Source organism: Antrostomus carolinensis, unplaced genomic scaffold (genome assembly GCF_000700745.2).
Source record: "Antrostomus carolinensis isolate BGI_N321 unplaced genomic scaffold, ASM70074v2 scaffold10539, whole genome shotgun sequence".
NCBI lineage: Eukaryota > Metazoa > Chordata > Aves > Caprimulgiformes > Caprimulgidae > Antrostomus > Antrostomus carolinensis.
Genome location: NW_010340647.1, coordinates 18,188 through 30,335, shown reverse-complemented (window position 1 = coordinate 30,335; position 12,148 = coordinate 18,188). Strand labels below are relative to the sequence as shown.

Here is a 12,148-nt window from a genome sequence, read left to right as displayed (position 1 = left end):
ATAGGCCCACTTTAAGTATTGAAAGGCCACAATAAGGTCTCCCTGGGGCCTTTTCTTCTCCAGGCTGAACAACCCCAACTCTCTCAGCCTTTTTTCATAGGAGGTGTTCCATCCCTCTGATCATTTTTGTGGCCCTCCTCTGGACCTGCCCCAGCGGGTCCATGTCTTTCCTTTGGTGAGAACTCCAGAACTGGAGACAGTACTCCAGGTAGGTCTCACCAGAGTGGAGCAGAGGGGCAGAATCACCTCCCTCAACCTGCTGGCCATGCTTATTTTGATACATCCCAGAATACTGTTTGCCTTCTGGGCTGCATTGCTGGCTCATGTCCAGCTTTTCATCCACCAGTACGCCCAAGTCCTTCTCCGCAGGACTGATCTCAATGCCTTCATCTTCCAGCCTGTATTGATACCAGGGATTACTCCAACCCAGATGCAGAGCCTTGCACTTGACCGTGTTGAATCTCATGAGGTTCACATGGCCTCACTTATCAAGTCTGAAAAGGATTAGATAAAGGAAAGAATATGTTTTATCAAATATTTTCCAAATCCCCTTTTTCTTAAATCCACGAAGTACACTTTCATTTATTTTCTCTTTGTTACTTTATTAGTCTTTGAGGTATAGTAACACAATTTATATAGTTTGTAAAGCTCAAATCATCACTGGTTAGTCTGCTTGTGAACATGTGGCATGCCAAGGAGAATCAGGACTAGACTTTCCCTAATCTATACACATGCTCATTATTGTCACAGATTGCTGTGATAGTATCCTGATCATTCCTTCCCCCATAGGATTTCCCATCAATGCTAAAAATACAACAGTTTTGGAACTTTTGAGTGTGCACTGGGTGTGTCCTCAAAGGCTTGTTTCTTAATGACAACGTATGTTTTTGAAAGCCCTGTAATGACTGTCTATTTCCATCATGCAGCCCAGTGGAAAAATACAGAGGTTAGTAAAAAAGGGAAAGATGAGATAGTTGATATAGAAGAAATGCAGATAAAAATGGAGGTTAGAAATTAGAATATTAAGCTTAGAAAAGAGTGAGAAGAAACAGAGAGAAAGAGAGAATAGGCAAATATGAAAGACAAAATGCAAACTAAGGATGAGGAAACAGTCAAAAGATGAGCAAGAACTGGTTGCAATAGTACTGATGGTAGAGCTTTGTTTACTACTTATACATGTTGTTTCTTTCTCCACGTAAACTCTGAAAGATGTTACATTTCAAAATAAAGAGCATTGCTTTGTTGGCTGGTTACTGATGCATATGTGACTAGATTAAGAAATCAGGCTAAAAAATGATTTATGCATAAGAAATAAAAAATAAATACAAATGGTTTTTAATGTAACTTGCCAACTCTTAACCCACTTGAAATCTGCCACCTTTTAATTTAATTGAATGTTTAAAGCCAGAGAAATATCCCACAGGGAGAAATATAGAGGAATTTAGACTATTTTGGTTTTAAAAAAGTTGAAGACCTGAAATGATTAGAGTGTCTAAGTGCCTTTGCAGGGACAAAATATCATCCACTTAAGGACTCTTTAATATATAAGGAAATATTATAACAAGGATTTCTAAAAGCTGAAGTCAAATGAATTCACATTAGAAAAATGGTCAGGTTTTCAGCGGTGACCAGATTATCGATGAAAGTGATAGAGCCTTAGGTTCTTGATGTCCTGAAATGGTGAGTGGCTGCATTTTTATGTAATTTTTCACATGAATAATAGTGATTTTTTAAAAATAAAAAAAACTCCAGGAAAACTATACTCTAAATTGATATGCTCTAACTTAGTAGAGCAAATCAAAATATGAAATGGCTGACCCAAATACTATATCAGGATACACAGAGATACTAGAGATACAGTATGTTAATTCTTAGAACCAGCTTATAATAAAATATGCATAGCAATTTAGCCAGCTGCAAGGTCAAAGAAATTATCAAAATTGTAAGTGTAAATAAAATAAAAACGTGTAAATACTACTGTCATGAATAAATATAAGGAGTTAAGATTGCTAGGAGTATTTTAATCTGAATCTACTGTCATTTTTGTAATTAAAATGTTATCTAAAACATCAATGTATCTTTTTTACATATGTTGCATCTCCCTGTGTCACTGTGCGGAAGTCCTAGGCATCAGAATTGCATGCTGATTTAGTTGTCAAAGTGCAAACTCTTTTATCTTCTTCCTGCTTAAATGAAACAGTTGTCCAGTCAACAAATAAATTTCTTTATAATCTGGTAGTACGTTCAAAGAAAAGAGATCAAATATTCCCGTTTTTGGCTAATGCATGTAGCAAATATTAGAAGGGAAAAAAAATATCTAGTTACTCATCTGCTCTCTTATAAATGCTGTTTTATTTTGTTTTATTTTTTAAAAAAAATTTTTCTTTGTCCTTTAAAAAAAATTCCAGGTACTGGAGGTACAGTGAAGAAATGAGATCCATGGACCCTGGTTATCCCAAACCAATCACAATTTGGAAAGGTATCCCAGAATCTCCTCAGGGAGCCTTTGTCCACAAAGAAAATGGTATGCAACACGTTCCTCTTTTAATTATGTACTAACATCCTTTATGAAAGTTAGAGTAGTAGAGGAGTGATTAATGATTGACTGTTCAGGTTAAAAATATGATTCTATGATTCTATGATTTATGAACAAAATATTTACTGCTCTAGAACACAATGGTGTGAAAATGACTGTGTATACCATTTAACACAACGGAGAATAATCTTTCAAATTTAGTATCATAATCCTTAATTTCTATTATTTTTTCTTGTGTCTTAATTCACTTAATTATTTTTGTTCTCTAATGAATTGTAGTAACTCTCAAAACAAGCTTTCTAACCACAGTATGTCTTATTTGAATTGTTAAGATGTTGTCCATTTAAACAGCTTACAAGGTATAACTTCCATTCTGAACAACTAGAAAAGGGAAGCAAAACCTTTAAGCATAAATATCCCTAGAAATCTATGTAAATCAAAGATATCATAAACCCATGATGCAGCAAGGATGTTAGTCTGAAGTGGTGCTACCTGTATCCAGATGCATCATTACATACAGCCACACGTCCAAATGAATAAGAGCAGCCAAAATCTCCTCCACCTTACAAGAATTTAGTGCTACCCAGGGGCTGCTGCCAGGTTGCTAACAGAGCCCTCTATTCCACAGAGTTTAGGTCCCTTTGATGAAAATAAAAATATGCATTTGTCATCACTTATCATTGTTGGAGAATTGTTGTACGGCATTTATGATTTATTTATTAGTAAGTTCTGAGTTTATTCTGTTTGCCTCACAGACAGCACATGTATATATTGCCATATTATTTTAATTTCCTTTTAATAAGCAGATAAAAAGATTTATCTCCTTGTATAAAGCAGTCTCCTATTTCGTCCTGTAACTTGATTAAGTAATTTCCCATGGAAATGTTTGTTGTTTTGTTTGTTGGGTTTTTTTTAAGAAATATGTTTAAGTGCTTACTTGCTTTGTCTCTGTTTTATCCAAAAGCAGAAACTCTCTCTGGAATCTGGCCTTTTGACTACACTGGATTTTGTTGTTGTTGTTGTTTTATTTATAACTGGAATGTAGGTCAGTCACAATGATCTTTTGCATAAATCACACTCAACAACTCTTTGTAAATACATATATGTGGAAATGGGCACAAACATTATGTATGCACAAACAAACATAATAGATATATCCCCTGCTTTCTTCCCTGCATTACTTTTCAAGCATATTTTTTAAGATTTATATCCAAAATGAGCTTAATATATACACATATATATGTATGTATGTGTTTGTGGTTTTTTCTTACCTTGGTCGCATTCCCCATAATAAGTTTTCTGTACTGAGCTCAGGTACTTGTGTCTCTCATTACAAATGCAGCTTATGTTACTGTAGTATTCAGACCAGTGAGCTTGAAAGTATTGCAGAGGCAGAGCACTCATTCCTAAGGTGGGAAAAACTCTTGTTTACATCAAAGCCACTTCTATTTTTTTACCCTTGTGGCTTTGATAGTCAGTCTGTCGGACTCTTTGAATGAGGAGGTTAGTAAAACATCACAAGAGATAGTGGAGGAGGGGAAGGGAAAGGCGGCATTTTTTAGCTTCTCAGAAAGCCTAAAAGGGCCTTGGGGCAGAAAGAGGAATTGCAAATGACACCATAGAGTTCCCGAGAAGACCACTAAGACATTTTCCCTGAAATCAAGAAAATAGACGTGTCTTGAGAAACAGTTCACAACTGCATTGTTGTTTGTATGAGGAGAGAAAGAAACAAAAGCAGATGCAAATAAGAAGTACCACAGCTTAGTTGGAAAGAAGTTGATTACATTTTGGCTGAAACTGTTTTCCTTTCTTTGTGCAGAAGCAGAGTTGACAAGAAAGTTTTACTGTATAGTTTTTAAAGCAACGTCTGAAAGCATATCTTCCAGTTAATCTATTTCATTTTAAATAATACTTCTTACTTTCCCTTGTCTTTCTATTGTGTAAACCATGCAAATGAACACCTGCAATAAGTTTCCTTGACTGTCCACAAAAAGTTTGGGTAATCTTGCAGTTAGAGGCTTGGGAAAGATGTGAAAAAAACAATTTCATCCTGTAGTCAGCATCCTGACTCAGTGTCCTAGAAGCTTGATAAGGTGCAGGTAACACCTTTGAAACTCTCACTGCTACTTAACATAATGTGATTTGATTTCTAACACTGGTAGAAGCTCTTGGGAGGAGGTGAAGAAGAAATTTCCTTTCTGTTGCTCCATGCAATCTGAGATCACACAAAGTTCTCCAGATTGGAAAAATCTTTCTCTCTGCCTTGAGTGCAGTACAGAAAAATCTCACCTCCCAACTATAAATTCTGCTAAAGTGGGGAGTGGGGCAATTTTTAGGGAAGATAAAAGATAGTCTACTTTATTAGCCCATTGAGCTTTTTTCCCCTTCTGCTTACTACCACTCCTAATTTGCATTTCTATATGACTCTATTGTTGTGACTGCTAAGTCCTTCCATGCTGTTTAGATCAGGCATTGCCCTCACTACTCTCAGTGACTAGCACCTGGAAAATTGTAAGGAGCAACTCCCAAAGCAGGTTCAACAAGTCAAGCAGATTAGATTAAATAACTTTCAGCAGTTGTGTGAAGTCACTTGTTCTGCTGTGAGAAGCAGTAAAACTACTCAGTCTCATAACTACCCTTCTTTGGGGGTAACTTCCATCCTTCAGCTGTTACTGACTGGTTCCTGCCTCAGCAAAATGACAGAAAAGTTTAAACTACCTTCAGGGTTTTCCAGTGGAAAATATGCTCTGACTGAAGAATTTTTACTGGATCTATAGGGAGTGGTGTTTCCCTGCTGCTTTGATTTTATCAGCTTTAATTTCATATTTCAATGAGTAATAGCAATTAATACTAACTAATGTCAGTAATATGATTTATATGTGCCACTGATGTATACATATATGTATTCTATATATATGTAAGAATATAGATTTAGAGTTATTGTATCTGTATGTGGTCTTTATATATGTATTAGAGTATTGATAGAGATAATATATAAAATTTCCACATCTGAAATGTTTATTCAGGGCCAGTATGTATAGTACTTTTCTTACACGCATGTTGCTATATGAAAAGCAAAGGTAGGGCAACCTGTGGTTCAAAATACTGAAATTTTGCATTTGATAATATTTTTATTTTAAACTACAGATTACTTTAAGGAACTTGATATATGCTTAAATTTTAAAAGCTAATTGTTTTTTTTAAGAATTAATACTATTTGTTTTGTTTCAGTCAGAATACAAGGCATTTAGTGAATGCCTCCTAAATAATGTTTTGATATAGCTCAGTGTTTTGCTTTTCTTTTTAACCAGTATCACACCCTTCTATAGATAGACTAACACATTCTCAGATAATAAAATGGCAACAGATTAAGGAAAGGAAAATAGTACCTTTTCAGTGGCTAGGAAGGCCATTAAAATTACATAAATAGCTAATATAGAAGAATATTCAAATATTCTAAATATTCTGAAAACTGACAGTAGATTATTAAGATTTTTTTACATAGTTTGAGCTGGAAAATATACTTGCAAGTTTGGGGGTTTTCTTACTTGAAAGAAACTAACTGCTGTTTGAATAGATGATAATTAATATTATCTCCTGATAGCCAGTTACCGATCTTTTCAGGAAGCCTTGGTAAAATAACAAGTAGTGCCCAATCTGTTTTAGTATTCTTAGTGGCCTTTAATACTGTAGGAAATAAGCTGAGTTCTATAAAGTAAAGATAAGGAAAAATCCAGATGTTTGCATTCAGTTCATAAACAGTAGAAGGAAGTTCATCCACCCTGAAGGTTTGTTTCATGCCTGATCAATGCCATTTTTAAGCTTGTATAATAAAGTAATGTAGATTTTTGGCAGAGAGTCAAGGTTGGTTTTTTTTTTTTCCGTTTAGGCGTGTTTAGTAATAGCATTGGATTGCATCTGAGTGATCACAAACATAAATACAGGCTGGGCAATGAGTGGCTTGAGACCAGCTCTGAAGAGAAGGACTGGAGAGTGGTGGCAGATGAGAAGTTCAATGTGAGCCGGCAATGGGCGCTTGCAGCCCAGAGGGTTAGCCGTATCCTGGGCTGCATCAAGAGGAGTGTGGCCAGCAGGTCGAGGGAGGTGATTCTCCCCCTCTACTCTTCTCTCGTAAGGCTCCACCTGGAGTACTGTGTCCAGTTCTGGAGCCTCCAACACAAGAAAGACATGGACCTGTTAGAACGAGTCCAGAGGAGGGCCACAAGGATGATCCGAGGGCTGGAGCACCTCTCCTGTGAGGACAGGCTGAAAGAGTTGGGGCTGTTCAGCTTGGAGAAGAGAAGGCTTAGGGGAGATCTTATAGTGGCCTTCCAGTACCTGAAGGGGCCTACAAGAAGTCTGGGGACGGACTTTTTACAAGGGCAGGTAGTGATAGAACAAGGGGTAATGGCTTTAAACTGAAAGAGGGTAGGTTTAGATTAGATATTATGAAAAAATTATCCACTTTGTGGGTGATCAGACACTGGCACAGGTTGCCGAAGGAAGTTGTGGATGCGCCCCCCCCGGAAGTGTTCAAGGCCAGGTTGGATGAGGCTTTGAGCAACCTGGTCTAGTGGGGGGTGTCCCTGCTGATGGCAGGGGGGCTGGAACTAGATGGTCTTTAAGGTCCCTTCCAACCCAAACCATTCTATGATTCTATTATCAGCTACCAGCTCTTTGCAGAAAAGTTAGATTTTATTACACCTGTTTTCTCTTGGCAAAGCTGCTGTTATTTCATCCAGTTTCCTTCTTCTGACATACATCAGTAGGCTATGTGATGTTAAAGAGGGTCAGTTCTCATTTCGGGCTAGCACAGCATTGTGATTTTTTTCAGCAGACTTCTCATCTTGAAGAAATTGTGATGCTGCAAAGTCCTGGCCCTGAGGATTCCCATTCTGATTGGGTTTTCTGAGAATGAAAAGTCAGCTGCACCCTGTTCTGTCAAATATCATGTTCCCTGGAATTCCTTTATTTTTTTTTGTAGTAATGGAAGAAAATAAAATCCCAGTTTATTCAGTTAAAAAACCACTCCAGTGTTAGATTTTCTAGAGACTGTAAGAAATGAAATTTGTAAAGAAGATTTGAAAGACCTATAACTGAATTCTATTCCTTACATCTTTTTATTTTTTTCATTAAAAACTAATTTGATACCAGTAGTTTTGGTCATGGTATGTTGATGATATGATTTGATCTGATATGACCATGAATAATTGCAATTTTCTCCCTCAGGCTTCACATATTTCTACAAAGGAAAAGAATACTGGAAATTCAATAACCAGATGCTCAGGGTGGAACCTGGATATCCCAGATCCATCCTCAAGGATTTTATGGGTTGTGATGGACCAACAGATCGAGATAAAGACCGACACAGCCCTCAAGATGACGTTGACATTGTCATCAAACTGGACAACACAGCCAGCACTGTGAAAGCCATAGCCATTGTCATTCCTTGCATCCTGGCCTTGTGCCTGCTTGTCTTGGTTTACACTGTGTTCCAGTTCAAAAGGAAAGGGACACCCCGCCACATACTGTACTGCAAACGCTCTATGCAAGAGTGGGTGTGAAGTCAGGTTTTGATTTTTTTTCTTTCCCTCCCAGGAGTTTGTGGTAACTTGAGATTCAACACAAGAGCTGTTATGCAGTTTCCTAGCTAGGAGCGGGCATCTGTCAGTCTGAAACAAAGCTGATCTTTAAAACCCAGAGGGTTGCCTGTCCTGCGCATGAGTGGCGATTCGCTCAGCTGGGAAGCTTCCATGATACACAGTATCTGCTGTTTCTTCAGTCCTTTGTCTTTCTCTGTCATCCAATTCTAGGCCTTTCCTCTGTGCACTCAATGCCCGATAAACTATCAGGATTAACTAATGAAGAGGAAAAAGTAATCTCCAATGTTTCTACATTTTTCCCTTAAGGCCTGTTCTCTTTTGAAAAATTTTTTTCTGAAAGTGAATTTTTTTAGAAAAACACAACAACCCACAATGGCACTTTCAGGAAAGTGAGAAGACCCAAAACAGCTTTGTCTCCAAAGAAGATTCCTTTCTGTCTGCTACGGATAAAGTCCTACACTCCTACTTCCAGTTTAGTCAGGTGGGAGACTTGGATGACACGCAGGACTTCAGACTGTTCGGACAGCGATTTTCCAACAAACAAGGGGCCAAAATATCTGCAATATAGTAACAGCCTTAATACTACATTAATTTTGTGTTTTTTACAGCTGCTCTGGGCTACGTCCTTAATGTTTTAAGCTCATTTATATTCATTACTATACTCAAACAAAAGCTTTTTATTGTTTTGTTTGATTTTTGGTTGGTTTTCCTGCATAATCTTTCCCAAGCTGTACCAAGCCAACTACCGCGGGCCTTTCATTGGTCTGTCAGGAGCACTCATTCCAAAGCATGGTAAAAAGCAGCGTGTCTCTGAAGTGGATTTCAATGAATTAAAGCAACAGTCATGCTATAAAGAAACCTGATGCTGGTATTACGTTGGTGGTGTAACCCTTTGAGAACTATTGCATCCATTTTCAGAGTCTGGTAGATGTTAATCTTGGTTGTCATTAAATTATAGGATTGTGTTTGGGTAATAAAAGTTTTAAAAGAAAATAAATTTTTCAAAACAGATTTCCTGTGTCTGCAAGTGAATGTTTTTTATTATTTGGATTATTGATAGAAAAACATTTGTAACATACATAGGAAACAAAATATATTTACCAGCTACTTTCTGGTTAAAGGAACCAAGCATATTTTAATAACTCCTACCACTTACCAAGAATTTTTTCTGAACTGGCAATAGTTTTGCCTTTTATCTTAAGCATCTTGAATTTCTCTTTTAAACTGTGTTGCATGATAATTCAATCTGCTTCTGCAAATGACTGCAGAGGGAGAGTTACAGTTTCAAAAGAAAGCTAAAATGAAGACTCTGATATTGCATGAATATCCTCCAGTGTGTTACCCCTTTGCATGTTCACCATAGTTCTCAAAGGGTTAGTCAAATTTCTGGCCTTCAGACAAATATGCTATCACTGACAGAGTGAAGGGACCACCAAAGCATCTTGTCATTCTGTGTAATTTGTGCTAACAGCAGTATTGTCATTTTCATGTGACCTGCAGAGCAGGTTTGTATCAATATTTTTTTCCTAGAGAAAAGTCAGCAACTGACAGACCTCTTTATTGATTTTAGGAGCTGCTTCTTGCAGTGTTAGGCTTTACAGTCACTGGGCTGTGAACTTATTAAAAATGGTCAGAATGATGCACCCCAAAAGTCAGACACCTGGTTTTTTATGAAAGCCAGGATTTGAGGGGAGTAGCTTTTGCAACAATGAACAGCTTGCCTTGAACTTGATTATTGACCTGTTGACTGTCATTACCAAGTTACACGTTGTCTTCTGTGAACAGCTTCGCTGTCTGAATTTCTTAAAGTGTACTGTTCTATGTCTTTGATCTTTGACCTTTAACTCGAAAACTGGCACAAACTGAAGGGAATCTGGTGTTGCGAATGAATTAAGATGAGCTTTATTTCTTAAAAGGCCTGATATACATTATCCAAAATTTGAAACAAAAAGTTGAAGTGTTTTCTTAGAAAAGAACTGACATAAACTAAAATATTTATGATAGATCTGTAGAAGGGTATTTTGCTATGTATACGTGCACACTCTAAAAATGAACAACAATAGAAGTTAATTTTTATTTAACTTGAATACAATTTTCAGTATAAAATTATCATTTCTACAAATAGCTAGTTATTAATGAAAAGGTTATGGGAAAGTATTAAAATACTTGAAATGGCCAGTATTGGCTTTTACTTAAAATGAGACTTTTATACTACATTCAACCAATTTCTTACTGGTTTCTTACTCCACATAACTGGATCATTTTTTAGAGAGTGTAGGTATATATACATATATATTATGGTTATTATTATTTTGGTAATGGATAGCTTGACTGCCTTGAATTTATATTTATATGGAGCACAGCATGAAAAATGGTATGCCTTTTTGTTCAATTACATGATTTTATATTGATTTGAGGACTTACTTTATGAACATATGTGGCATGCTATAAAGCATTGCAAACTTATTTCTTAGAGCATAAACAGATATACATATGTATGGCTAATAAAAATGAAGATTAGAAAAAGATATAGTTTTACAACAAATATGCAATGCAGATGGCATTTTGGAGATGTTTTGTAGAGGTACTGTATACTGTAGGTTAGAAGTGCACCAGTATCAGCCCATAGCATTATTTAGTAAATCCAATTCAGTTGTTGCTGAAAATATAGATTAATTGACAGTTAAGTAACAGGATATTTACTGCACATCAGCTCATTCAGTGAATTCGGAATTCTATGCCTATTTGTCACATATTTTAAAATGTGTGTGTGTTTGTATACTTATAAATGCACACATACACACACATACACATACACGCATATTTTAATCCATGGAGAAATTTTTCTTGTCAACAAACTACTATAACTTTCATTCTGCTACAGACAGAACAAAATGATTCATGTTGCTATTCCAATTTTGTCCCTTGGATAGTTGGTGGAAAATACTAACAACACTACTTATTCTGCATTTGGTTTTCCTCTACAATAGGAGAACTTATTTTATATTGTTTTTAAGTCAAAACAACATCTCATCTGGTTTTTTATTCACTTGAAAATTTCACTTCAATTTGAAATATCTTTCATGGCAGCTTTAATTTTTTATGGCAGCTTTAACTTTTTCTGCAACCATTTCCCTGTCAGTAATGAAATGCTGAGCATGTTGACTGTTGTTCTTTGATAAGGTAACAGAAATGTTTGTATTTGGAGAATTTAACTTTAATTATGCAGGAAGGTAAGTGTGATAAGTCTAGTGCTTGGTGTATGGTACATCATAGATACATGAATACATGATAAGTTCATTGTTTAATCTATTTTCTTTTACTTAAAAGTGCATATATATTATATACAGAGAGAAGGAGAAAAAAATAATATTATATTGGCATGTTTATGTCATGCAGAGCTAGATTGTGTCAGAATTTCTATTACATACTCCTGTCTTCAGTAGGTTGTAACACAATCATGAAGGTTTGCTTTAAGTAAAAGATGTAGGAGCAATTGTACTCACTGTAATTCCAAAATACATCTTGACTAGTTTCAAATTATAGAACTTCAGAGTAAATTAATGATGTTGCCCGATTTCATTTTGAACTCAAACAAGTAAAAGTTCTAAGACAATATTATTTTTTGAATACTTGTTTTTCTACCAGGGCCTACAATTATGAGAATTAATCGAAAGCAAATTGAAAATATTTTCAGTTTTGCAACCTGGGTTCCTGTCATGTGCCGAAACCTTTTTCATGAAGTTTATTATAAACATTTCCATATTGCTATTGTCATGATCTGTACTGTGGAACAATACGAAACTGAATATGCATTGTGTTTATCAGTTGCAGTCTATCAAGCTGACTATATAGGGTGTGAATCTTCAGAGTACTATGGTCTGTATGATGCAGGAGGCCAGAGTAGATAATGGCAGTGTTTCCTCTGGCCTTTTAATGTATAAACCTATGAAAAGGTTATTGACTGGAGACACAAATTAACTTTTATCAAAAAATACATTTTAAAAAC

The 12,148-nt window shown here is 36.1% G+C and overlaps 1 protein-coding gene across 1 annotated transcript; it reads left to right on the top strand.

The window, feature by feature from the left end:
• Positions 1–2,412: 2,412 nt before the first annotated feature.
• Positions 2,413–11,910, top strand: LOC104531367 (matrix metalloproteinase-16). Its single transcript, XM_010176223.2, has 2 exons — positions 2,413–2,524; positions 7,766–11,910. Exons 1-2 carry the CDS (start codon positions 2,431–2,433, stop codon positions 8,098–8,100), a joined length of 429 nt encoding a protein of 142 aa, XP_010174525.2. The 5' UTR covers positions 2,413–2,430; the 3' UTR covers positions 8,101–11,910.
• The last annotated feature ends 238 nt before the right edge of the window (positions 11,911–12,148 follow it).